The sequence below is a fragment of the Oncorhynchus mykiss genome, chromosome 7 (genome assembly GCF_057628025.1).
Source record: "Oncorhynchus mykiss isolate SJ-2025 chromosome 7, ASM5762802v1, whole genome shotgun sequence".
Lineage (NCBI taxonomy): Eukaryota > Metazoa > Chordata > Actinopteri > Salmoniformes > Salmonidae > Oncorhynchus > Oncorhynchus mykiss.
The window spans coordinates 71,759,425-71,787,124 of NC_143028.1; the positions used below are offsets into that span (position 1 = coordinate 71,759,425).

The 27,700-nt window shown below is 42.2% G+C and overlaps 2 protein-coding genes across 4 annotated transcripts; one reads left to right on the forward strand and one right to left on the reverse strand.

Annotated features, from left to right (window-relative positions):
* Window positions 1-767: 767 nt before the first annotated feature.
* On the reverse strand, window positions 768-6,651 carry LOC110528536 (ADP-ribosylation factor-related protein 1). Of its 2 annotated transcripts, XM_021610649.3 has the most exons (7): window positions 5,478-6,651; window positions 5,279-5,366; window positions 5,085-5,167; window positions 4,864-4,945; window positions 4,384-4,454; window positions 2,346-2,446; window positions 768-1,836 (listed from the first exon to the last, which is right to left on the reverse strand). In XM_021610649.3, exons 1-7 carry the CDS (start codon window positions 5,568-5,570, stop codon window positions 1,749-1,751), a joined length of 606 nt encoding a protein of 201 aa, XP_021466324.1. In that variant the 5' UTR covers window positions 5,571-6,651; the 3' UTR covers window positions 768-1,748. The 2 variants fall into 2 exon arrangements, with proteins under 2 accessions (XP_021466324.1, XP_036840005.1); XM_036984110.2 differs by lacking the exon at window positions 2,346-2,446 and having other exon boundaries at window positions 5,478-6,135.
* Window positions 6,652-16,665: 10,014 nt separating this feature from the next.
* Window positions 16,666-27,603, forward strand: LOC110528537 (NACHT, LRR and PYD domains-containing protein 3). 2 transcript variants are annotated; one of them, XM_090241890.1, is made up of 12 exons: window positions 16,666-16,769; window positions 18,192-18,307; window positions 19,034-19,173; window positions 19,358-19,492; window positions 20,062-20,089; window positions 20,653-22,419; window positions 22,720-22,893; window positions 23,548-23,709; window positions 23,793-23,966; window positions 25,080-25,244; window positions 25,406-25,455; window positions 25,626-27,603. In XM_090241890.1, the coding sequence occupies exons 2-12, from the start codon at window positions 18,297-18,299 to the stop codon at window positions 26,273-26,275; spliced, it is 3,456 nt and encodes a 1,151-aa protein (XP_090098016.1). In that variant the 5' UTR covers window positions 16,666-16,769; window positions 18,192-18,296; the 3' UTR covers window positions 26,276-27,603. The 2 variants fall into 2 exon arrangements, with proteins under 2 accessions (XP_090098016.1, XP_090098015.1); XM_090241889.1 differs by having other exon boundaries at window positions 16,677-16,769; window positions 18,932-19,173.
* The last annotated feature ends 97 nt before the right edge of the window (window positions 27,604-27,700 follow it).

Genomic DNA, 27,700 nt, shown 5'->3' on the forward strand with positions numbered 1-27,700 from the left:
TAATCCGTCATTGTAAATAAGAATTTGTTCTTAACTGACTTGCTTAGTTACATTTATAAGATATGGATGAGAAAAAACACATTTAATCCATGTTGAACAAAATGTGGTATAAGTCAAGGGGTATGAATATTTTCTGAAGGCACTAAGTCAAATAGATAAATCCAGGGAACTTGTGAAGTGGAAGCAATATGTTTGAATAAAGCGATGGGAGACCACCACTACCTCAGTCCAATATTTAGGAATGCAAGCATTTGTATAAGTAAGGTCTATAATAAGAGATTGGTGGTCAAATGTATTCAAACAAGTTTACACCCTGGAACAACGGATATCGCAGTAACACTGCATAACTTGCCCTAATAAAATAAGTTTTCTTATTTTATGTAATAAATCACCAGATAGCATAATAAACATGTTGAACATGAACAGAAAGTAATACCTTTTTCTCAATAGCGTAATAACTTAATACATTTTCCAGTGGGTATTACATGCAGGTGAGTAAGAACATTCTGATGAAAAATCAACTAACTTCAACTGATAAAGTATTACCATTACCCTGGTGCCTAGGCTTTGAATCCCATCATGTCGGTTTTCCCCTCTTCATGTGTATCCCACTCTACCTTCCTAGTGGTCTGTCTCAGATAGAATATAATAAAGGAACCGGAATTTCCGATCTCCTTAAAAAATAAAAAAATTTAAATGCTGACATTCTATACATGATTCATCACACCAATGGAAATCTAAGAACCAAAGGTCAAGTCAAACTACAGTTAACTGTTCTGAAATGTTTATTACATAATCTTCTTCATACTGTAATTAAAATAAGTTTTCCGCCTGATCATCGGCATTACTTTACATATGTCACCAAGGTTAGACTGACCGAGTAAAAAGAGAGGGAGTGTCCCAAATGGCATCCTATTCCCTATACAGTGCACTACTATTGACCAGAGCACTATGGGGTGCCATTTGGTACTCAACCATACACAAACACCACACACGGCATTGCAAACTCGAAAACTAGTATTTCCCGTCTATGAATATATCGTTGACCCTCTGTTACAATGTACAATTCCATTACATGTAATGTCGTTGCATAATATGAATCATAAAGTTGTCATGTTTCATCCTCTTGACCGTTAAATGAGACTACTAAGCCTAATTGGGTTGAGAGTAATATAATCCATATAAATCTGATTCTTTATGATCTAAAAGGCTAAACTGATCCTAGATCAGTACTCCTATTCAGAGATGCTTTATGAATAGAGGTCCTGGAATTATATTACCGAAGGGAGGTACTTAAGAGCCAGGGAGAAACTAACGACACGATGACACTATAATAGTTTGATCAGAAAGACACACATTAGCTGAGGCCAAAAGGAAAAAGCCTTCAAAAGCTTTACACCTCAAGGTACATAACCAAATAATACACAATAATCAATTGTTTCCCCAATTGTATCCCCTTGACGCTAAGCTGCATCTGAAAACTAAATTAGTTCAGAGCACCCAAATAAGAGGACATGGAGCCGGGGCTAGAGGGTAGGGTTCATCACGGTTTCTGGAAGTCACATTGTAGTAAAAGGGACACCTGGGTCGTTCGTATTCATTAAGGTTGCATTTCAATCGAAAACGGTTCATATTAGACAGTAAGTCCATATAGTCCCTCCTTGTTTCAGTCTGTTTTCTACCATTTGGTGGCAAATGAATACATCCTGGTTGTGGGAGCTCTGGAGTTGGGAAGGTCATGGCTTGTTCTATGTGATGTCCTTCTGTCTCGGTGTCCGGTGAATGTTTCTGATGACGCACTTCACCATCCACTCAATGCCTTCGTTAACCCCCTGCCTAAGAGAGAATTAATGCCTTCATTAACCCCATCTGAGAAATAATTCATTATCAGCAAGAGTACAGCTGTTCTTTGAGCCATGATGATATACAGTTCATTTGTGCACAGAGACAGAAACCGATTTACATGTAATCTGATTATTTTTTTAAACGAATTAATCAGTTACGTTACCAGCTAAAATATTGTAATCAGATTACAGATATGAAAAACTAGATGACTTCTTGGAGTACTTTTAAACTCTGAAAGGATGTTTGTGGGGATGCTTTCTGTCTTCTAATGCCTCTTAAGGGGAAAGTAATCCAGAAATAACTCAAAGTAATACAATGATGATACGGAGTTTGGGTTATCCAAAATTACATTACTGATTACAATTTTGGACAGGTAACTTGTAACTAACGGATTACATTCAGAAAGTAACTTAACCACTCCTACGGCCAGACACACACACCTAATGGAGTTCTCAAATCAGACCCAATATACAACAGAGTAATGCGGACTCTGTTCTTACCCTGTTAGGGCTGTGCAAGGCTGCACCAGGCAATCTCTTTTCCCAATCTTTGGAGCACAGTCGCTAAAAGCAGTTTTGATGTCTGGCACAGACATGCAGTTCTAGGGGAGAAACAAAAACATAAGCCTAAATGAATACAATCCTAGAGGATCTTCTAAGAGAGAATTCACCCATCTGTACCCTAATCACATGGATTTAGATTAAGATCACTTTATTGGTCAAAGACACACAGTCCAGCTGAAATATGACTTCCACTTCTAATCCAACCCCTCTGAAAGACACACAGTCCAGCCGAAATATGACTTCCACTTCTAATCCAACCCCTCTGAAAGACACACAGTCCAGCCGAAATATGACTTCCACTTCTAATCCAACCCCTCTGAAAGACACACAGTCCAGCTGAAATATGACTTCCACTTCTAATCCAACCCCTCTGAAAAACACACAGTCCAGACGAAATATGACTTCCACTTCTAATCCAACCCCTCTGAAAGACAAGCATACATACACATATAGGTTTTTGGAGAGGTGCAGGGGGCTGCCATACTGGGCGCCCGGGGAGCTGTTGTAGTGGGGGATTAAGTGCCATGCTCTAGGGTACAACAGCAGGCAAATGGCATCTAGGATTTGAAACCAGCAACCCTCTGGTTGCCGGCTCACTTCCCCACAGATTTTTCCTGTCAGACCCGGGTTTCAAACTTAACTCTCCTGTTGCTGGCTTGCGTCTAAATATGACTTCCACTTCTAATCCAACCCCTCTGAAAGACACACAGTCCAGCCGAAATATGACTTCCACTTCTACCCCAACCCCTCTGAAAGACACACAGTCCAGACGAAATATGACTTCCACTTCTAATCCAACCCCTCTGAAAGACACACAGTCCAGACGAAATATGACTTCCACTTCTAATCCAACCCCTCTGAAAAACACACAGTCCAGACGAAATATGACTTCCACTTCTAATCCAACCCCTCTGAAAGACACAGTCCAGACGAAATATGACTTCCACTTCTAATCCAACCCCTCTGAAAAACACACAGTCCAGACGAAATATGACTTCCACTTCTAATCCAACCCCTCTGAAAAACACACAGTCCAGCCGAAATATGACTTCCACTTCTAATCCAACCCCTCTGAAAGACACAGTCCAGACGAAATATGACTTCCACTTCTAATCCAACCCCTCTGAAAGACACACAGTCCAGACGAAATATGACTTCCACTTCTAATCCAACCCCTCTGAAAAACAAACAGTCCAGCTGAAATATGACTTCCACTTCTAATCCAACCCCTTTGAAAGACACACAGTCCAGCCGAAATATGACTTCCACTTCTAATCCAACCCCTCTGAAAGACACACAGTCCAGCTGAAATATGACTTCCACTTCTAATCCAACCCCTCTGAAAGACACACAGTCCAGCCGAAATATGACTTCCACTTCTAATCCAACCCCTCTGAAAGACACACAGTCCAGCTGAAATATGACTTCCACTTCTAATCCAACCCCTCTGAAAAACACACAGTCCAGACGAAATATGACTTCCACTTCTAATCCAACCCCTCTGAAAGACAAGCATACATACACATATAGGTTTTTGGAGAGGTGCAGGGGGCTGCCATACTGGGCACCCGGGGAGCTGTTGTAGTGGGGGATTAAGTGCCATGCTCTAGGGTACAACAGCAGGCAAATGGCATCTAGGATTTGAAACCAGCAACCCTCTGGTTGCCGGCTCACTTCCCCACAGATTTTTCCTGTCAGACCCGGGTTTCAAACTGTTAACTCTCCTGTTGCTGGCTTGCGTCTAACTGTCAGGCTGAATTTCAAAGAGTTAAAAAAATGATGCATTATGCTGAGCTTGGCAACATATAGTATGTTAAACACTGTTTTTGTCATCTACCAAGGTGTGCATGAGCGATGGATCATAGGGGCAAAACAATTTCTTTAACAGGCCTCTTCATATTTTGTTTATACAAGACGTGGTCAGTTTAGACAGGGCTACTCATGATTTCAAAACAACCAGACAGGACTGTAATACCTCCACATCCTGCTTGTTGGCGAGCACCAGGAGAGGCACACCTTCCAAAACCTCACTGCTGATCATTTTCTCTGGAAAAAGAAAACAGAACTGTCAGTCCAAGCTAAGGTTAAATTCTCTACCCTTCTCTTATGAGTGGATCTGCTGACAGCCTCTCAACAGTGTCTACTCTGTACTGAAAGTGCTGTATCTTGAAAAGGTCATTGCATTGGGATTGTATTAAGAGTAAACTAATGGACAAAATACTAATAGACAGTTTGAGTGAACTATCCCTTTAAAGTCATTTGATTGGTGTAAGCAGTGCCTAAGGAGTTTCTACCATATTCTCACACCAGTCCATTCCTTTGACAGCTATGATATGGAGTGAACAAGTGTACACTTCAGGAAGTGAATCGGACTGTAGCCCATGACAAAGATAAGTCCATAAGCCTTGTTGACATTCTTCACCAAATGCCTTGGACAACCTAGTGAGAAACTCACCAAAGGCCTCTTTTGATTCTGATAGGCGCTCCTCATCGGTGGAGTCTATCACATAGATCACTCCGTGGGACTCAGCATAGTACTGTGAATTCAAAGTTAACAAAGCCATGTTCCAGCAATCAACCTCAAATCAATGTAATCAGTTGACAGATAATGAGGCATATTACATCATGCTAGATATAATTTATTTTGAGTGTGTGTAATTTGATATTGGTGTTCACTTTGTCCCACAGCGACTGAAGCTCCTCTTGACCACCAAGGTCCCAGAACATTAGACGAGCCTTGCCCACATCAATTGTGCCGACTTGTGAGGAGAGAGTAGCAGAACATATTACAATGGCATGAACTCATGGAAAGCAATGTACTACAATTGAATGCAACACAACAATGTCGGTCTTGCTGGTTGGCTACTTACTGTTAAGCCCAACTGTAGTGGTGATTTTGGACAAATTCATTCCCTTGTAGTTCTTACTGAACTTGGTCTTAGTCTGTTCCAGAAAGGTCTGTGTGTGTAGGAAAGACATGCCTAATCAAACAAGCAGCAGCACTTTCTCCAACAAAGAGACAAACAATAAACAGTAATATCAACCTGCTCTTCTAACTAAAAGACTAACCGTTTTTCCTGCATTGTCCAGTCCTAGGATCAAGATGCAGTATTCGTCCTTCTGGAACACGTATTTGTACAGACCAGATAATAAGGTGTACATCTTAGGATTGTAAACAAACACTAGCTTAGGCGCAAGGCGAGCACCAACTCACATCGTGGAAAGATCCAGCTGTGAGGCTAGCCAGAGTTAGCAAGTCGAATTAGCTAACTGTTACCTGACTAGCTGTTTAGCTAGCTAACGTTACCTGTGGTTTGAAGCAAGCAAGTTAGCTAACGTTACTAGTTCGTAATCGATACTAGCTAGCTGACTTGACACCAAACACTAAAGTAAAATATAACTAATGCGCCAATCAAGGCATAAATACTTGGCTAACTACAGTAGCTTGCTAATGCTAACTTTTATAGCTGTATATCTCGTTAATGCCGCTGACGAGTATAAACAGATATTTGCTAGCGGACAATTTCAGCAACTCACAAATCGCAAAAGGAGATCAAGGGCACGCTAGCTATCTCAACAACATGACATCATGCTATATTTACTTTGACAGCGGTATCGTATTTTATCTAGTCTCATTTTAGTAAACACGGTGGCCACCTGAATGTATGAAGGCACGAAAGCAATGCATTGTGGGACTTGTTGTCTTGTGGCAAATTAAATAGCAACTGACCAGTATTGGCCATAATGCGTGTGGCTTTAGGACGTACGCAGCAAAAAGTTACACGTTTGTAGTTTTTACCACATATACCACACTCTTTTTTTGTTTGGGAAATGCTATTCTAAAGTACCACATTATGAGTAAGAATACCCATAAAACTTAGCAGTCAAACAAGAAAATGGTTCCTATCGTTTTTCCACCATTCATTTTTCCAGTAGCGGATTTTAGAAACACTTAAAATAAGGGCTGTGTTTTGTGTAGGCTTACCCTGGTCAATATATTCACCTGTATTGACCCCCGAAAAATGAAATGCTAATTAGCTGCTAATGTGGCTATCATAAAGAACTACCAATTTGTATTTAACCTTTATTTAACTAGGCAAATCAGTTAAAAACAAATTATTATTTACATTGACTGCCTACCCCGGCCAAACGACGCTGGGACAATTGTGCGCCGCCTTATGGGACTCCCAATCACAGCCGGTTGTGATACAGCCTGGAATCAAACCAGGGTCTGTAGTGACGCCTCTGTAACAGATGTGAAACGGCTAGCTTAGTTAGCGTGGGCGCTAAATAGCGTTTCAATCAGTGACGTCACCTGCTCTGAGACCTTGAAGTAGTAGTTCCCCTTGCTCTGCAAGGGCCGCGGCTTTTGTGGAGCGATGGGTAACGATGCTTCGAGGGTGACTGTTGATGTGTGCAGAAGGTCCCTGGTTCGCGCCCGGGTATGGGCGAGGGGACGGTTTAAAAATATACTGTTACACCTCTAGCACTGAGATGCAGTGCCTTAGACTGCTGCACCACTTAGACTGAGCCCCCAAATACCATAATAATCTGGGCAAGATTGACGAATCGAGGCAACGGTAAGAATCTCTGGATTAATTAGCTAATTTTAGTAATGAATAAATTAGCTACATTTACATTTAAATGGTCAATTCTGTGAAATGTCTTGTGCAAGGTTTAAATTGACATTGATACCTGTTAACAAAGGTGTCAGCCGGAGAGAACGTGCAGGAGCTTGCAGGGATTTGTAGTCTTGCATGATATCTACTTTGATGCTAATTAGCATTTTCGAATCTGAAAGTAAATATAGCCGAATATGTTGATAAGTCACATTTTCCAAGAGATTTACATTGCTATCAAAACGTCACGCCAGGGTAAGCCTACATGAAACACAACCCTTATTTTAAGTGCTTCACCCTGAACCTATAAACTCGGCACCTTCTCAGGATCGTCCTGGCCAGAGCTTCCTCTTCAGCACACTATGAGCGGGTCGCCCTCCTCTGGGTTGGCTTTAGCCCAGAGACACCCCTCCTTACGACTCCTACCAATGCACTCAGTACCTATAGTTGGGTCTCAGGTTAGGTTCCTTTATACCAGCCACTCGGGCCCCCAACAGGCTAATTAACCAGATGCAAAAAAATACTCAATTAATCAGGTCTATTTCAGAAACCAAGAGTAAATCGACATGCACATGGTGACAGAACAATAAAGCAGGTTTATTCAAAATTCCAGAAACAATAAAAAATCCAAGTTCAATCAATCACAAATCAATATCACCAATCAATGACAGGCAAACATCAACAGTAAATTAAATTGATAGACCCCTTCAGTGCCCTTAACTAAACCCTTATCGGGGTGTGCCAATAAAATATTTTTTGTCTTTTATAATTTTATGAGAAGCACAATATTTAATAACAAGAAAAAACGTCTTACCAAGTTCTACAACTGTATAAAGTCACTTAGATGGCATCTAAAAACTCAGCTGAGCTACTTCAGCACACTTCCATCAATGAGGTGATATTAACTGAGTACAATAACAAAAATACACTACCATTCAAAAGTTTGGGGTCACTTAGAAATGTCCTTGTTACTGAAAGAAAAGCAAAACATTTTGTCCATTAAAATAACATCAAATTGATGAGAAATACAGTGTAGATTTTTAATGGAATATCTACAGTGCCTTGCGAAAGTATTCGGCCCCCTTGAACTTTGCGACCTTTTGCCACATTTCAGGCTTCAAACATAAAGATATAAAACTGTATTTTTTTGTGAAGAATCAACAACAAGTGGGACACAATCATGAAGTGGAACGAAGTGGAACAACTGAAAAATTGGGCGTGCAAAATTAATCAAGCCCCCTTCAAGTTAATACTTTGTAGCGCCACCTTTTGCTGCGATTACAGCTGTAAGTCGCTTGGGGTATGTCTCTATCAGTTTTGCACATCGAGAGACTGAACTTTTTTCCCATTCCTCCTTGCAAAACAGCTCGAGCTCAGTGAGGTTGGATGGAGAGCATTTGTGAACAGCAGTTTTCAGTTCTTTCCACAGATTCTCGATTGGATTCAGGTCTGGACTTTGACTTGGCCATTCTAACACCTGGATATGTTTCTTTTTGAACCATTCCATTGTAGATTTTGCTTTATGTTTTGGATCATTGTCTTGTTGGAAGACAAATCTCCGTCCCAGTCTCAGGTCTTTTGCAGACTCCATCAGGTTTTCTTCCAGAATGGTCCTGTATTTGGCTCCATCCATCTTCCCATCAATTTTAACCATCTTCCCTGTCCCTGCTGAAGAAAAGTAGGCCCAAACCATGATGCTGCCACCACCATGTTTGACAGTGGGGATGGTGTGTTCAGCTGTGTTGCTTTTACGCCAAACATAACGTTTTGCATTGTTGCCAAAAAGTTCAATTTTGGTTTCATCTGACCAGAGCACCTTCTTCCACATGTTTGGTGTGTCTCCCAGGTGGCTTGTGGCAAACATTAAACAACACTTTATATGGATATCTTTAAGAAATGGCTTTCTTCTTGCCACTCTTCCATAAAGGCCAGATTTGTGCAATATACGACTGATTGTTGTCCTATGGACAGAGTCTCCCACCTCAGCTGTAGATCTCTGCAGTTCATCCAGAGTGATCATGGGCCTCTTGGCTGCATCTCTGATCAGTCTTCTCCTTGAATGAGCTGAAAGTTTAGAGGGACGGCCAGGTCTTGGTAGATTTGCAGTGGTCTGATACTCCTTCCATTTCAATATTATCGCTTGCACAGTGCTCCTTGGGATGTTTAAAGCTTGGGAAATCTTTTTGTATCCAAATCCGGCTTTAAACTTCTTCACAACAGTATCTCGGACCTGCCTGGTGTGTTCCTTGTTCTTCATGATGCTCTCTGCGCTTTTAACGGACCTCTGAGACTATCACAGTGCAGGTGCATTTATACGGAGACTTGATTACACACAGGTGGATTGTATTTATCATCATTAGTCATTTAGGCCAACATTGGATCATTCAGAGATCCTCACTGAACTTCTGGAGAGAGTTTGCTGCACTGAAAGTAAAGGGGCTGAATAATTTTGCACGCCCAGTTTTTCAGTTTTTGATTTGTTAAAAAAGTTTGAAATATCCAATAAATGTCGTTCCACTTCATGATTGTGTCCCACTTGTTGTTGATTCTTCACAAAAAAATACAGTTTTATATCTTTATGTTTGAAGCCTGAAATGTGGCAAAAGGTCGCAAAGTTCAAGGGGGCCGAATACTTTCGCAAGGCACTGTACATAGGTGTATAGAGGCCCATTATCAGCAACCATCACTCCTGTGTTCCAATGGCATGTTGTGTTAGCTAATCCAAGTTTATAATTTTAAAAGGCTAGTTGATCATTAGAAAACCCTTTGCAATTATGTTAGCACAGCTGAAAACTGTTGTGCTGTTTAAAGAAGTAATAAAACTGGCCTTCTTTAGACTAGTTGAGTATCTGGAGCATCAGCATTTGTGGGTTCGATTACAGACTCAAAATGGCCCACTTTTCCCATTGAAAAAGTATTCAGACCCGTTACTCAGTACTTTGTTGAAGCAACTATGGCAGTGATTACAGCCTCAAATCTTCTTGGGTATGACACTACAAGCTTGGCACACCTGTATCTGTGGAGTTTCTCCCATTCTTCTCCGCAGATCCTCTCAACCTCTGTCAGGTTGGATGCGGAGCATTGCTGCACAGCTTTTTTCAGGTCTCTCCAGAGATGTTTGATCAGGTTCATGTCCGGGCTCTGGCCGGGCCACTCAAGGACATTCAAAGACTTGGCTGTGCGCTTCGGGTCGTAGTCCTGTTGGAAGGTGAACCTTCACCCCAGTCTGAAGTCCTGAGAACTCTGGAGCAGGTTTTCACCAAGGATCTCTCTGTACTGTGCTCTGTTCATCTTTCCCTCGATCTTGATTAGTCTCCCATTCCCTGCTTCTGAAAAACACCCCCACAGCATAATTCTGTCACCACCATGCTTTACCGTAGGGATGGTGCCAGGTTTCCTCCAGATGTGACGCTTGGTATTCAGGCCAAAGAGTTCAATCTTGGTTTCATCCGACCAGAGAATCTTGTTTTTCATGGTCTGAGAGTCATGAGGTGCCTTTTGGCAAACTCCAAGCAGGCTGTCATGTGCCTTTTACTGAGGAGTGGCTTCCGTCTGGCCGCTCTACCATAAAGGCCTGATTGGTGGAGTGTTGCAAAGATGGTTTTCCTTCTGGAAGGTTTTTCTATCTCCACAGAGGAACTCTAGAGCTCTGGCAGAGTGAACATTGGGTTCTTGGTCACCTCCCTGACCAAGGTCCTTCTCCCCCAATTGCTCAGTTTGGATGGGCGGCCAGCTCTAGGAAGAGTCTTGGTGGTCCAAACTTCTTCCATTTAGGAATGATGGAGATCACTGTGTTCTTGGGGACCTTCAATGCTGCAGAAACGTTTTGATACCCTTCCCCAGATCTGTGACTCGATACAATCCTGTCTCGGAGCTCTTCGGACAATTATTTTGATCCAATGGCTTGGTTTTTGCTCTGACATGCACTGTCAAGTGTGGGACCATATATGGACCACATATTATTTAGACTGCTGTTTGCCTTTCCAAATCATGTCCAATCAATTGAATTTACCATAGGTAGACTCCAATCACGTTGTAGAAACATCTCAAGGATGTTCAATGGAAACAGGATGCACCTGAGCTCAATTTCGAATCTCATAGCAAAGTGCCTGAATACTTATGTAAATAGGTTATTTATGGGGTATCATTATGGGATATTGCGTGTAGATTTGAGGAATTGATTGTATTTAATCCATTTTAGAATAAGACTGTAATGTAACAAAATATGTGTCATTTAATTCTTAAAAAGCTATAGAAAAATCTTCCAGCATTTGACAGGTTCTTCTAGCAAGCTCAAAGAGTTTTACCTCTCCAAAAATTCATGGCTCTTTTAAACCCTCCATTTCTCTTTCTGCTAACTCATTGAGGCTAACACCTGCTTCGATGATGCATTCAGTGGTTAACACCTTATGCAGCCATCGCTCAGAATGTGCTTTCTCAGCACCCACCTTTCCTCGCCTAGACAGGATGTTTGCTTTCACAGGATGCCTGCCTTGACAGGCTGCCTCCTTCTGGCTGTTCTGACTTTCTGGAATTCATACATTTTTAAACATAATTTAAAAAAAAAAAGTAACATTCCCTACTTCACTCCAATATAATCTCACTCTATGCTCAAACATTTTTGCGTGTTCTTTCTTACATTATTAGCCCAGAATTGTTTTTGTGTTATTAAATGCAGCCGGAAATAACTTTTAGATATCAAAGCGGTGATAACTCACCAGCATTACGATCAGGAATACTACTTTCCTGAATTCGATCCTTTGTTCGTACCCCCCAGGGCAATTTAATTGAACCCAGAGGCTGCTCCAAGATGCCGGCGGCGGAGAAGAGGTATTCGGAGTGGACTTCTAGTCCGACTCAGGAGACATGCACACCATCCACCGCTTCTGAGTATATTACTTGCTAATGTTCAGTCTCTGGACAATAAAGTAGATATGCTCAGGGCGAGGATCTCCTTCCAGAGCGACATCAGGGACAGTAACATACTCTGTTTCACGGAATCATGGCTCTCTCCGGATAGACCTTCCCCGTCCATACAGCCAGCTGGGTTCTTAGTACATTGCGCAGACAGGAATAAAGAACTCTCCAGGAAGAAGAAAGGCGAGGTGCATGTTTCATGATTAAATACTCATGGTGTGATTGTGGTAACGTACAGAAACTGAAGTCCTTTTGTTCACCCAACCTAGAGTACCTCACAATCAAATGCCGACCATATTACCTCCCAAGAGAATTCTCTTCGGTTGTAGTCACAGCCGTGTATATTCCCCCTCAAGCCGATACCACGACGGCCATGAAGGAACTACACTGGACTTTGTGCAAACTGGAAACCACATATACTGAGGCCGCATTTTATTGTAGCTGGGGATTTTAACAAAGCAAATTTGAGGAAAACGCAACCGAAGTTATATCAACACATTGACTGTAGTACTCGTGCTGCTAAAATACTCGACCACCGCTTCTCCAACTTCCACAAGGCCCTCCCCCCCTCCCTTTGACAAATCAGATCATGACTCCATTTTGCTCATCCCTTCCTATAGGCAGAAACTCAAACAGGAAGTACCCGTGCTAAGGTCTATTCAAAGCTGGTCTGACCAATCGAAATCCATGCTTCAAGATTGTTTTGATCCCGCGGACTGGGATATGTTCCAGGTAGCCTCTGGGAATAACATCGACGTATACACTGACACGGTGACTAAGTTCATCAGGAAGTGTATAGCGGATGTTGTTCCCACTGTGACTACCCAGAAACCGTGGATAGATGGCAGCATTTGCACAAAACTGAAAGCGCGACCCACTGCATTTAACCATGGCTAGGTGACTGGGAATATGGTTGAATACAAACAGTGTAGTTATTCCCTCCATAAGATGTCAGTACAGAGACAATGTGGAGTCTCAATTCAACGACTCAGGCACGAGACGTATATGGCAGGGTCTACAGACAATCACAGATTACAAAGGGAAAACCAGCCACGTCGTGGACACCGATGTCTTGCTCCCGGACAAGCTAAACACCTTCCTTGCTCGCTTTGAGGATAACACAGTGCCACCGAGGCGGCCCGCTCCCAAAGACTGTCGGCTCTCGTTCTCCACGGTCGACGTGAGTAAGACATTTAAACGTGTTAACCCACGCAAGGTTGCCGGCCCAAACGCCATCCCTAGCCTCGTCCTCAGAGTTTGCACAGACCAGTTGGCTGGAGTGTTTAAGGACATATTCAATCTCTCCCTATCCCAGTCTGCTGCCCCACTTGCTTCAAGATGCCCACCATTGTTCCTGTACCAAAGAAAGCAAACGTAACTGAACTAAATGACTTTCGCCCCGTAGCACTCACTTCTATCATCATGAAGTGCTTTGAGAGGCTAGTTAAGGATCATATCACTTCTGCCTTACCTGACACCTTAGACCAACTTCAATTTGCATACCGGCCAAATAAATCCACAGAAGATGCAATCGCCATTGCACTGCACACTGCCCAATCACATCTGGACAAGAGGAATACCTATGTAAGAATGCTGTTCATTGACTATAGCTCAGCCTTCAACACCCTAGTACCCTCCAAGCTCATCATTAAGCTCGGGGCCTTGGGTATTAGCCCCGCCCTGTGCAACTGGGGCCTTGGGTATTAGCCCCGCCCTGTGCAACTGGGTCCTGGACTTCCTGACGGGCCGCTCCAGGTGGTGAAGTTAGTAAACAATACCTCCACTTCGCTGACCCTCAACACAGAGGCCCCTCAAAGGTGTGTGCTCAGAATGTGAATGCGTTGGGACTGCTTTCTGTTCTTCTTTAAACAGCTTTATTTTGGCATACAAGCACCTTGGTTTCTCACATTCAACACAGTTGATGGTGGCTTTCACCTTTGCACTGATCATGGCAGCACTCCTTTTTACATGTTCTATATTTCTCGTCAGAGAAGGCCTATCCTTGTCAGTGGTGTCCAAGCTGTACAGATAATCAAATGTCTGGTACTCACGTCTGTCTGAAGTCAATGTTTGATCGGGCACAAACCTTAATTTCTTAAACTGTTCTTCTGGCAAGCATGAAGGATTCATTAAGCAGTACCAGCATGGATCTTCTCCCTCACATTTATTGATCTGTACCATGTATAGTGACATTTTGAAATGTATGTCCTGGAATTGCTTGTACTGTTCCTTGTCAAGGCCTTTTCTGCTGAGGTCGTGCATCATGTCAACTTTTGTATCAATGATGTTGAATTGTTGTGAAATATTGGCAATTTCTTCCTGTGTTGTGGGCTGATGTACTTCTATGTGTGTTCCTTTCCAGGCACTCAAACCGACCAATCACAAGAGCTGCAACAGGATGCATACGCTTTTCAAAAGCCTCTTTCATATCTGGTTGTTTGGTGGCTGCTTCATGTAGGCTTGTCATTGTGCCTCACTTCTTCACACGCTTCTCATTTGATTCTTCCATCTTCTAACTAGCCAGGGCTGTTCCCTGAAACCCCAAGTTTAGAAGGGAATTAATTATCTTGGCAGAGTTGGCCCAGCTGTCACCTGATGCTGTTCTACAAGCGATAAGCATGTCAAGATCCAGTTGAACAAACAGGAGTGTGTGGAATGCTTGAACAGAGGCATAAGTTCTGTGGTCTGGCCCACCATCAGATCGAATGATCAAGATTGACTTGTTGAGAGACACATCTTCACTGTAGTTCTCTCCTCTGAGGATGCTGAGATTTTCAACTGTGTGTCGAAGGTGGCTGGATGGCTGGAAATCCTTGTCCTTGACAGTGACATGAACGTTCCCATCATAGAATGAACTAGATGGAGATGCTGGGATCAACATGATAGATGGTACAAGTCTACTGATGTGGTAACCATGGTCGGCAGCTGCTAGAACTGGCCCACTCACAAGAGCAATGCTTGGGTGTAAACTGCAGTCTTATCCACTCTATTGATGGGATTTTAGTTTCTTGTGGAAGCCGCTTTTCCACTGCGTCAAGCAAATCCTCAACTGATATAGCAAAAAAGGTAAGTACAAGTACTCCCCATGTCTGCGATCGTTGACCTGAGCTGTGAATTCGTTAAAATACTTCTGTACTTCCTCCCAAAGGGGCTGGAATGAGGATTGTGGTCAGTACCCCCCCCAAAGGTGAAAACTCCCGGCCGCAAACCTGAACCTATAGGGGAGGGTCCGGGTGGGTATCTACCCTCAGTGGCGGCTCTGGTTCGGGACGTAGCCCCCGCTCCCTGCGCTGATCCCTCCGCTTCTGTGGAACCGGACCGCGAATCATCGCCGGAGGCTCTGAACTGGGAACCACCGCTGGAGGCTCCGGACTGCAGATCGTCGCCGGTGGCTCTGGACTGGGAGCCCCCGCTGGAGGCACTGGACTGCAGCTCATTGCTGAAGACTGCGGACCATCGCTGGAGGCTCCGGACTGCGGACCGTCGCTGGAGGCTCCGGACTGGGGACAGTCGCTGGAGGCTCCTTGCCCTGGATTTTCACTGCAGGCTACGGGCCATGGATCATCACTGGAGGCTTCGTGTCATGGATCATAACTACAAGCTCCATGCCATGGATCATCACTGGAGGCTTGGTGCCATGGATCATCACTACAGGCTCCGGGCCATGGATTATCACTGGAGGCTTCGTATGTGGAGCCGGAACAGGTCTCACAGGACTGGCTGGACGCCCACTTTCGCCCGGCAAATGAGGGGCGCTAGCACAGAGCGCACCGGCCTGTGAATGCTCACTGGAGACACCTTGCACATCACGGTGCCTGACCAGTCACACGCTCCCCACGGTAAGCACAGGGAGTTGGCTCAGATCTAAATCCTGACACCACCAATCACCCCGTGTCCCCCAAAAACATTTTTTGGGGGCTGCCTCTCGGGCTCCCGTTGTTGTCGCCGTTCCTCTAATTCCTCATATCTTCGTCGTTCCGCTCTTGCTGCTTCTATCTCCTCCCTTGGACAGCGATACTCTCCAGCCTGCGCCCATAGTCCTTTTCCATCCAGGATCTCCTCCCATGTCCACTCGTCCTTTTTACCACGCTGCTTGGTCCTTTGGTGGTGGGTAGTTCTGTAACATCTCATGTTGGAAGGCATGGACAAAACGCAGCGTCGTAAGTGTTCATGATTCTTTATTACTCAAAAACATAAAAATGCTCTCTCAGGTCAGGGTGTGACAGTACCCCCCCCCGCAAATTAGTGTGCGCGTGCCAATGGTAATGTACTTTGCAGGACATGCTAGCTGTTCTTGGCGGCGCACCATCACTTCAAATGCATTCCATCTTGGTGTTAACGGTTGGCCTAGACTACTGGTAGTACCGGTAAAATGTAAATTATGAATCTCAAGTCACCCTACAGCTGACACACTTCGATTTCATCAATAATTTTGACTTCAATTTGGTTGTCCAAAATACTATCAGTCTTTGCTGATGAATGCCCTGATCTCTGGACAGTGAATTGGTTCAATGACATTGTTGTTTCGTCTCTTAATCACTTTTAATATATCTGAAAATGATGCATTAACCATGAATTTAACCGACTGTTTGTTTATAATTCATCTTTGCTCGGCCTTATTATCTATTTCACTTGCTTTGGCAATGTAAATAGAGAGAGAGAGAGAGAGAAAATAAATGCAGATTTGCGCTTGTAAGGACGGACTGTTGATAAGTACAGTCAATATCAACCTGACAATAACTGAAACCAAAAGTCAGACTCAGGAGGTCTTGGGTGTAATAAGAAGGAAGAAAATCGCACATCATAACCATCAAACGAACAGAGGGTAAGCAGAACAGACCAGATGATATCACTATACATTTCCAGTTGGTTAGTTTTTGTTTTCTTAAAAGGGAAAATGTTTGGTTTTATATTACAGGATTCACTATGACCTAGGCAACGAAGTTGTGGGCACATACTGTTGTGGCGGGTTGGACTGGAATGTGCTTTGGGGATTACTTATTGGCCCAGTAATGCATTTCATTGTTGTCCACATGATATAGTAATACCTCTACTCTGATGTAAAGTATTACTGCTCCAGACGTCACGGCTTAGGAATTGTTCAACTGTTTTCTGTGATGCATTTGGCTACTCACCACTGTGGCTAATGATTGACAGAAGTTTTACAGTAACCAAGTTATTTATCAGGAAGAGACATATAAACCTCAACATATCCAGACAGATTGGTATTTGTGCAATGAGACTGATCAGAAAACATTTATTTTTTAGAGTAAACAATTGTACAGTTAATAAAGGACAAATCAAATAGAGAATAACACAATAATGTTTTTTTTATACAACACTTGTTTTCAGTGTGGGTCTCAGGCTTTCATGCTGCCCACTTGACAAAACTAGAAATATTGGTATGGCTGCATACCAACCGTCAACATGACGTTAATAGCATGTGGCTAGACTGTGCACGTACCTCTCTTTAGGCCAGGCCAGTCGAACAAAGTGTTCTTTTATCACATGTCCATGTTATGTAAGATATCCGTAGATAACACATACCTAGAGAATGCAGTTTAAGATAGTGCCGTGTTCCAGGCCGACTGGATTGCGGACGCCTAGCTGCCAGATCTCACAACGCATGGATTGGTATTTAACATATCAGCTAACCACATCTTATGATATAGCAATCTGATGCCCATTGTTTAATGCAATGTAATGCCTGAAATGTAGTTTGTCTGGAACGTGACTATTATAAAAACAGTGGTGGCGTTGTGAGATCTGGCAGGCATCTTAAATATAGTCAGCCTGGGATGTGCACAGCACTAATGACTATATAAGTGCTGCCCTTTTAGAGAAAAACAACATATTTGTTCACCAAACTGATAGAACAAAAGCAAAGGGCACAGCTCCACTGCATCAAAACTAGTTTTATTTACACCTGTGTTTGTCCCACTGTGTGTAAGAAATAATAAAATAAAGATCTCACTGCTCCGGACCGAAACGTTGCTGCTATGGATTTATTCTGTAAATAGAAAGTGAGTTCTGAAAAGAGCAAAATTGCGCCCTTTAGTTCTGAAGTAATAATAGGAGTAGATAAAGATAAATAAATTGGTTATGAGTCTCAGTTTTACAGAGTTTAGTTCTCATCTGGTGGCCATGCTAACGTGTATGTTTCAGCTTGTCAACATGACACACTCCCTTATAGACCTTCTGGGTGTCCTGGAGATGAGTTGGTTCAGGTTTTTCTGTGACTCTGTAGGACTTCCCACCCATCCCAAGAGGCGTGACAGACATTGTTGAAAAGATGTTGAAGGTCTACCATGATGAAGGATCCAACTGCATGTGCTGAGTAAAATCCGCTGTAATGGAACACAGGTGGGTTTTTGTCCTATGGGTATTGAAGAAGAGGGGGATACATGGGCTTATACACATGTTTATTCTACCTCCCAACAATACAACACCCTGCGTGTGGACGCCTGTCATGAAAATAAACAATGACTTCCTATTAATGGTATTGATTGCTAAACACTCGTGCTGGCTCAGCAGGCAGTTTCGCCACAGCAGAGGGATGGCACAAGCTTTCTTAATTGGTCGTTCTTCCTGTTTTTTTTATTTGTTTCAGTCTTTTATGTTGCGTCAACATCCCTCAATGAAGCCATAACGACATGTGACAGACACATGACACTCACACACAAAGCTATGTTTTTGTGAAATTCCAGAATTTTTGGACTGTACAAATGCTTGAACATTAAAAATCCTATTTTCCCTAACCTTAAACCTAACCCTAAATCTAACCCTAACCTTAATCCCAAAAACCTAAAATTAACCCTAAAGCTTAAAATAGCATTTGAACAAATTCAGGACCTGAAAAATGTCCTGACTTGTTTTCTTACCTTTTCAGGACATTAGGGTGAAATGTTAGGACAATGAGGTCCTGATAATGTAGGAAAACAAGTACACACACACAAACACACTGAATAGCTCTTCTCTCTCGCTCAGCGGTGAGTGGAGCTGGAGGGAAGGTCTGAACGAGCATCAGTCCAGCTGTTCAGTGTGTGAGCAGGGGCTGAGAGACCCCGTCTCTTTTAACTGTGGACACAGAGTGTGCAGACAGTGCATCGGCAGCTACAGGGACCAGCCTGCTCCATCAGGAGACCCTGGCTGCCCCGAGTGTGGAAAGAGATCCAGAACACATTCTGAACCGAACCTACTACAACAACATGTTATTAGACACCAAGAAAGTAAGACACATTTATGAAAATAATGATTATTTTTCCGATTTATTTGTAAGAAAAAGTATCCTTATAATGTTTAAGGCTCAAAATGATTGACCAAGTACATTTGGATCTACGTGCAATTAGAATGTTCACCACCAATTTTCAAGTCACTATGCCAATGTTGTTCTGTTTGATTGTCAATTAACAGAAGACCAGCATGTTGAGGAGCATAGAGTAGTTTCTATCCCAACCTCCATTAGAGCGCAGGATGGAAGCACTATCATCGCCCCATTCATCTACAACTCTACTGTAAGAGACATCATCATCACTGTGCCAAAAACAGGTGAACACTTTATCATTCTCACACAGTTGATGTCTGTATGAACAGATACCGGTTTTAGTGAAACATCTCAGGTCAGATGTTATGTTGTGTTGTGTTGTGCAGACCTGGGATAACTATAGTTTTAACTATGCTTTGTGGAAAGTAACTATTTTCCCTGGGGAACAAATAGTTACTTTGGAGGTGACTACAACTATTGGAATACCGTATTTGTCAGCCATCAAATACATTTTTTTTCTTCAAATAACTTGCATATAATCAAATACTTTCAAATATTATTTGGTTTTCTGAGAGTTATTCAAAATACGTTCAGATATGATTAGTTTTTTTGAGACCTGTATTTGAATATCGAAGAAAAAAGTTGCCTTTAAGTTGAAACTCTATGTAAACTATATTTGACTACCTTACAGTAAGTATTTGAAAAGTTGGTATTTACAACTATTCTCTGCCCAGGTCAGATGGTAGCTGATGTGTTGTCATACGGTTGATTTACTTACTCCAGGATTCCTTAAATTCATATTCAGAACTGTAGGATTCCTACAATAATTATTGTTTTTCTTTATTATTTCTAGAAGCCCCACATAGCTGTTCCACACAACAAGGGTAAGGCATCAAACATTGTATTTCTTGTAATTCTATCTACTGCCTATTCTCCATCAAGTGTTGCTACTGTTCTATATACTACTAAAGTAAGGCCCTATACACTTTATTGTGCACATTCAATTTCCTGACACCTTATATCAATGATGATTGTCCTCTTTAGGAATAGAATGGTGGACTACTTTAACTCAGTCTCTGTCTTTTCTCTCTTTTGTTTCTCCAGTGAGTTGAGCATCAGTTCATTACGCCTGCCCCAGGCGTACCATACGACCTGGTATTTGACAGCACAAAAAAACAACACCACAGATTTAGGCATTTTCCCCAGATCTAATTCATTCAACTCAGCATAAATATATTTTGATCTGGTGTTAATTCAAAATGGTGATATAAGTTTGAATCTCAGAATCAGTTGGCTGGAGCAATATACTCCACATGAATGTTTGTTCTGAGACTTTGAGTGGCTTCTGAGTGACAGAGTAAACTTATTCAAAAGAGGGTTACAATAAGAGTAAGGTGCTTTACTTCATAACTTGAACTTCATGTTTTTGTTTACATTTCATTCTAGCGAATGATATTCTCAAGACATACAAAGCCAGTCTGAGGAAGAAGTTTGCATTGGTGTTAGAAGGCACTGCAGTAGATCAAACTCCCCTTAATAGGATTTACACACAGCTCTACATCACACAGGGAGAGTGTGAAGGGGTTAATAAAGAACATGAGGTTCGGCAGATTGAATATACATCCAGGAGAAAAACATCACCAGACACCCCTATCGACTGTAATAACATTTTTAAACAATCACATGGAGAAGAGGAACGCATAAGGACTGTGCTGACGAAGGGCATCGCTGGAATCGGAAAAACGGTCTCAGTGAAAAAGTTCATCGTCGACTGGGCAGAAGGACAAGCCAATCAAGATGTAGATTTCATATTTGTGCTTCCTTTCAGAGAGCTGAATCTGATTAAAAAACAATGCAGTCTTCATGGACTTTTAAATGGCTTTCACCCTGAACTTTCTGAGATAGAAGATGTAAAGAACTACACTGATGGTGAAGTTCTGTTCATCTTTGATGGTCTGGATGAAAGCAGACTTCCCTTGGATTTCCAAAACAACGAGACACTGTTTGATATGACACAGATCTCATCAGTAGACGAGTTGCTGACTAACCTCATCAAGGGGACTCTGTGTCCCAAAGCGCTCCTCTGGATAACCTCCAGACCAGCAGCAGCAAATCAGATTCCCCGCGACTTGGTCAGCCGGATTTCAGAAGTACGAGGATTCACTGACACGCAGAGAGAAGAATACTTTAAGAAGAGATTCGGTGAAGGGAAACTAGCCAACAAAATCATAACACATGTAAAGACATCAAGGAGCCTCCACATCATGTGCCACATACCAGTCTTCTGTTGGATCACTGCAAAGGTTCTAGAGGATGTGTTTTGTAAACAGAGAAATGAGAGAGGAGAGATCCTTACAACTCTGACTGAGATGTACGCTCGCCTCATGGTCATTCAGATAAACCTGGCAAATGAAAAGTATCAAGGGCAGAATGAGAGGGATAGACAGAAGATCTTGGCATCAAAGAAAATCTTCATTTTGAACCTGGCACGATTAGCATTTGAACAGCTGCAAGAGGGCAATATCATATTCGACGAGGAAGACCTGAGAAACTGTGGGATTGATGTTAGTGAAGCCTCAACATACTCAGAGTTTTGCACAGAATTCCTGAAAGAAGAGTGTGGGTTGTATTCAAAGGTGTACTGCTTTGTGCACCTGACCTTTCAGGAGTTCCTTGCTGCACTGCATGTCTTTCACTGCTGTGTGAGCAACAACATCAAGGCCCTTGAGTCTTTCCTGGAGAATACTTCTGCAGCGCTTCCCTTGCATGAGTTGCTGAAGATGATGGTGGACAAAGCCATGAATAGTCTAAATGGACACCTGGACCTATTCCTCCGCTTCCTTGTTGGCATAACACTGGATTCCAATCAGAGATTGTTGCAAGGCCTACTGCCAAAGACAAAGATCAGCTCAGAGACTGTTGAGGAGATTAGAAAATACCTCAAGAATCCTGGTGCACATCATGTGTCACCTGAAAGGTACATCAACCTTTTCCTCTGTTTGACTGAGATGAAGGACAATTCAGTTCAGGAGAACGTTCAGAAGTTCCTTGAGTCTGGAGAAGAACTGTCACCTGCTGACTGCTCAGCACTGGCCTATGTGCTTCTGATGTCAGAGGAGGTGCAGGATGAGTTTGACTTGGTGAAATACAACACATCAGAGGAGGGGCATGACAGACTGCTCCCAGCTGTAAGAAACTGCAGAAAGGCAATGTAAGGCTTCAGTCAATACTAATCTCACACATACCAGAAAATGATGAAATCTGAATAATTCTAGCCCACATTTTTCATAATATGTATGTATGCTGAGAGACCTAATAGCCCTAACCATTTGTGTGCGTTTGCTTTCATTTCACTTATATATCTATATTTTTTTATCAGAACAACAGGTTGCAAGAGATCAAGTTATTATGAACCAATCCTACTCAGCAGACACCAAATAAAATAGGATTTAACAGTTTGCCATGGCCTGCACAACATCAGACTGAAATGATATGTTCTCTGTTTCTGCAGACTGTCTGGCTGTACTCTTTCAAATCAGGTCTGTGACACACTGGCCTCCGTTCTCCAATCTGCATACTCACCTCTGAGAGAGTTGGACCTGAGGAACAGTGAGCTGTTTGATGATGGAGAGTTTATACTTTTTGCTGGACTGGAGGATCCACACTGCAAACTGGAGACACTGAGGTCAGTACATTTGGAGACATCTTTATATCACCAAATCAAATTGTATTTGACACATGCACCGAATGCAACAGGTGTAGACCTTACAGTGAAATGCTGAATTACAAGCCCTTAACCTACAATGCTTTAAGAAGTTTTAAGAAAACCAGAAACTGTAACATTGTTGGATTGTTTTGTTAAAGACATAGTTTGGAACTTTATCTACTTCCCCAGAGTCAGATAATCTTGTGAATACCATTTATATGACTGTACAGTGTAAAGGAAGTTAGAGGCCAATGCTAACTACAGTAGCATTTGCTTGCCCTAAAGCTAGTTTCAATTGCGCTAACGCAAGTTAGCAATTGCGCTAACGCAAGTTGGCAACGTCCATCACACTGAACACAGAGACATAAAAATGGTTTACACAAGTTCAACTGACTCTTGGGAAGTAGATAAAGGGCATCGTTGCCAATATCCCAAACAATCCCTTTGAGGTTAATTTTCAGAGCAAGCTCCATTGCATTCTGTTTTCGTTGATCATAATTAGCATTAAGATCATCTTAAAAGTACATTGGTAGAAAATGGACGAAACAATAATCTTAATGCTAAAGATGATCTTTATGTTTTTGGGAAGTTCATCCCAGCCTGTTTCAATGGTATGTTCTCACATCTTTATAGACTTACTGGCTGTGGCATCACAGGGGAGTCTTGTGAAATATTGGTCTCTCTTAACTTATCTCTTATTGAGTTGGACCTGAGTTACAACAGACTGAAGGATTATGGAGTGAAGCTGCTTGCTGCTGGATTGTTGAGCCTACACTGTAAACTGGAAAAACTGAGGTCAGTCAATACTTTGTGATTTTCCTCTTTTTATGGCTACTTGTTGCCTAGTATGTTGTAATATTATTATTTCTTTCATTTAGGCTGAATCGATGTTGTCTGACAGAAGACTGTTGTGAAGAGTTGGCCATAGCTCTCAGCTCAACCTCCTCTCACCTGAGAGAGCTGGACCTGAGTCACAATGACCTGCAGGATTCAGGAGTGAAGTTGCTCTCTGCTGGACTAGGCCATCAAAACTGTAGACTAGAGATACTGAGGTCAGTATTTACGAACATACTGTACATTACTATGGCTTGGATTCAATCAGATTGAGCGTTAACCAGCGTCAGCCAGCGTTGGAGGTGTAACTGCAGTATGAGGTGACATATCAGTGAGCAGCTGCACTTTTGTGTCACAAACCAGTCCCTTTCTTATATCCCTACTGTGTTAGATGTTCAAAATGGCGCTAGAAAGTGTCGGCTCTATCGATGTTAGAAATAATGACTCTCCAATGTCAAACCATTGATGTGAGGCTAATGCATGTTTTCATGTTCATTTAGATGGGGGATTTATGCATCAGTCTAATTTGAGTGTTTGTAATGCGGCTGCATGGGATTTGTCGGATTATAGTCAGGTGTGGTTTCGTTGTATCCAATGGCAGTGTCTGTGATCAGGTAACACAACGAGCTGCTTGTGGATTTGACAGCTCTAACGCAGTTCCACCTTTGACACCTCCAAAACAAAGCTATGCGTATGTCATTCTGAGGTCATCTAGCCCTAGATCATAAAAACACCTTACTGTCTTTCTTGCTCTAACACTTGTCTTTCCTCACTTGCTCTGATTTCTCTGATAGACGTTTTAGAAAGTTTATACTTACAATGACTGTGATATGTGGTTCTCTTACCTACACTACCCTATTTGAATGCACTGGCTGGATAAGCGTGTCTGTGTCATGCCCTGACCTTAGAGATCCTTTATTCTCTATTTTGGTTAGGGTGGGCATTCTAGTTTATTTATTTCTAGGTTGGCTTGGTATGGTTCCCAATCAGAGACAGCTGTCTATCGTTGTCTCTGATTGGGGATCATATTTAGGCAGCCTTTTCCAACCTGTTTGGTGTGGGATCTTGTTTATGTATTATTGCTTGTGTGCACTGCATAGCGTCACGTTCGTTTTTGTTCTTTATTGTTTTGGTGAGTTTCATGAATTAAACATGTGGAACTCTATGCACGCTGTGCCTTGGTCCATTTATTCATTAGACGATCATGACAGTCTGCTAAATAACCAACATGTAGATGTAAATGCTTTAACAGTAGTGTATCTCTGAAAAGATAGTTCAGCTCTCACCAGCCTCAGTCATGTTGTAAAAGCCCAAATTGTTTTTCTCTGCAGGCTGTCATTCTGTAAAGTCACAGAGGAAGGCTGTGCTGTCCTGGCTTCAGCTCTGTGGTCAAACCCCTCTCACCTGAGAGAGTTGGACCTGAGCTTCAATCACCCAGGAGACGCAGGCGTGAAGCTTCTTTCTGCTAAACTGGACGAGGCCCATTGTAATCTCAAGTTAGTGCAGTAAATCTGTGCCAATCTTTTCATTTGTATGCATATTTCTCTCCTATTTGAACCACAAGATTGAATTCTGACCTTCAGTAATTCCAATGGCAACACTTTACTTGATTCCTTGTCACTCACTCACTCACTCACTCTCTGTTCCTCTGCCACAGTGTGGACCACGATGAAGAGATCTGGATAGAACCACAGCTGCTTAAGCAGTGTATGTATGTTTCTTTGTTTTAACATCTCATCTATTTTGGTCAATGTACTAAAATAACACATTCATTATTCCTCTAAATGTAGTGGAGGTAAGACACTTTAGTGATGAGGTAGTTCAGATCCCACCCGTGGGTTGATCCAGCTTATTTCCCCTCCTCTTTTCATCCACAGATGCCTGTGAGCCCGCTCTAGACCTAAACACAGTAAGCAGACTCCTATCACTGTCTCAAGGAAACAGACAGGTGACAGGGGTTCGACAGCAGCAGCTGTATCCTGACCACCCCGAGAGATTTGACTGTCCACAGGTGCTGTGTACAGAGGGTCTGAGTGGGCGCCATTACTGGGAGGCAGAGGGGAGTGGCCACTTGACTGTCATAGGAGTGGCATATAAAGGAATCAGCAGAAAAGGAAATGGTCGTGTCTGTAAGCTTGGATCCAATGGCAATTCCTGGTGTCTTGCCTGCTCCAAGTACCATGACTCTGCCGACTACAATAATGAAACCACTAAAATAACCTCCCCTCCAAAGCTATCTGAGCAAAACAAGAGAGTAGGAGTGTTTTTGGACCATCCTGCTGGAACTGTGTCCTTCTATGAGGTCTCCTCTGACACAATGACCCACCTTTACACTTTTCAGACCACATTCACTGAGCCCCTCTATCCAGCGTTTGGAATCCAGAGTACAAACTCCTCAGTGTCTTTTGGGGTTGCCAGTAATCCTGTAGAGGCTAAGAGGCCATCGGTGGAAGAATTTCAAGAAATGGGTGGTATTTCCTTAATTGGAGGAGTTCTTCATAAAGATCTTTTCCATTACAGAAACTGAAGAAGCACAAATGTTTCTCTATTGCTAATTTGACACAATGATTGTGGTAGATGTTTCAATTGTAAGGTGACCCTGAAGAAATCACAACAACATTTACAAAAGGGAAAAACGTCTGCATTGTGAATTTTAGTTTTCTTGCAAGTGAAAAAACAACAGCACTACAGCACAGAGAAAGAGGATAAAACGTGAAAGTGTGTTGATTACAACAAGATTTAAGAGCACGTTAAACCTTACAGCTTTAGGAAAATACCACCTACGTAACATAGTAGCTGCTGTAGGGCACAGCTGGATTGAATAGGCGTAAGTTTCAGGTATAAATGACTTAATGCTAGAAGTAGAGGAATATTGTTGAGATCTAATTTCCAAGAGTATGTACAGTATTTACCTTTCACCCACTGTTACCGGACAGAGCCACTATCCTCTATGTTCTCTTCTGTTAAAGAATAAGGTTCCTTGTTTGGATATTAAAATATGTCCCATCTAGGCTACTTTCGCTGAGTTTACACAGGCAGCCCAATTTTAATATTTTGACCAATCAGAACATTGCCAGTAATTGGACAAATGATTAGAATTGGACTGCCTTTGTAAACTTAGCCTAAGGCTCTGTGTTTTAAACTAGCTTAAATCTTGTTAGAAATTATGCTCTAATGCTTTATTAAAGCTGTTTTTAAACATTATTTTATAAAACTTTATTAGCTTATTATTCCTATTGTTTCCGGATAGTATCAGGTACAGGTAAATGCCGAAATAAAGGGAACACCAACATACACCAACAGCTTCAATGCACTTTGGCATAGATTCTAGTGTAACTCTATTGGAGGGATGAGACACCATTCTTCCACAAGAAATTCCATAATTTGATGTTTTGTTGATGGTGGTGGAAAACCCTGTCTCAAGGCCCCGCTCCAGAATCTCCCATAAGTGTTCAATTGGGTTGAGATCTGGTGACTAAAAAAGCCATGGCATATGGTTTAAATCATTTTCATGCTCATCAAACCATTCAGTGACCACTCATGCCCTGTGGATGGGAGCATTGTCATTCTATGGGGGCAGAGCCATAGTAGCCAAAATAATGGCCTGCCCAGCATTTTTATACATGACCCTAAGCATGATGGGATGTTATTTGCTTAATTAACTTAGGAACCACACCTGTATGGAAGCACCTGCTTTCAATATACTTTGTATACCACATTTTCTCAATTGTTTTCATTATTTTGGCAGTTATCGCTATGTTTTCACAATCCCAATGTAACTTCTGTCCTTCACATTAGAGACCTTTGGCTCCATCTGCTGGCTTCTGGAAAATAAAGCATTGCCAAAACAATTATGTGTCACTTTTTATCTACAAATGCCATTTCACAATTAATTAATTAATGAGAAGGTTTCCTGTCCATTGGTCACATCCTCCATGGCCCTGTTCACACT

What these genes read in the sequence shown, in the direction of transcription:
- LOC110528536 (XM_021610649.3), bottom strand. Translation starts at nt 5,570, where the DNA reads ATGTACACCTTATTATCTGGTCTGTACAAATACGTGTTCCAGAAGGAC. An exon ending in TTCAGTCGCTGTGGGACAAA is followed by an intron (nt 4,946 to 5,084) that starts GTGAACACCAAT and finishes TTGAATTCACAG; the next exon opens with TACTATGCTGAGTCCCACGG. An exon ending in CCAACAAGCAGGATGTGGAG is followed by an intron (nt 2,447 to 4,383) that starts GTATTACAGTCC and finishes TTTCTCCCCTAG; the next exon opens with AACTGCATGTCTGTGCCAGA.
- LOC110528537 (XM_090241889.1), top strand. An exon ending in TGTAGACTAGAGATACTGAG is followed by an intron (nt 23,967 to 25,079) that starts GTCAGTATTTAC and finishes TTTTCTCTGCAG; the next exon opens with GCTGTCATTCTGTAAAGTCA. An exon ending in GAGGCCCATTGTAATCTCAA is followed by an intron (nt 25,245 to 25,405) that starts GTTAGTGCAGTA and finishes CCTCTGCCACAG; the next exon opens with TGTGGACCACGATGAAGAGA.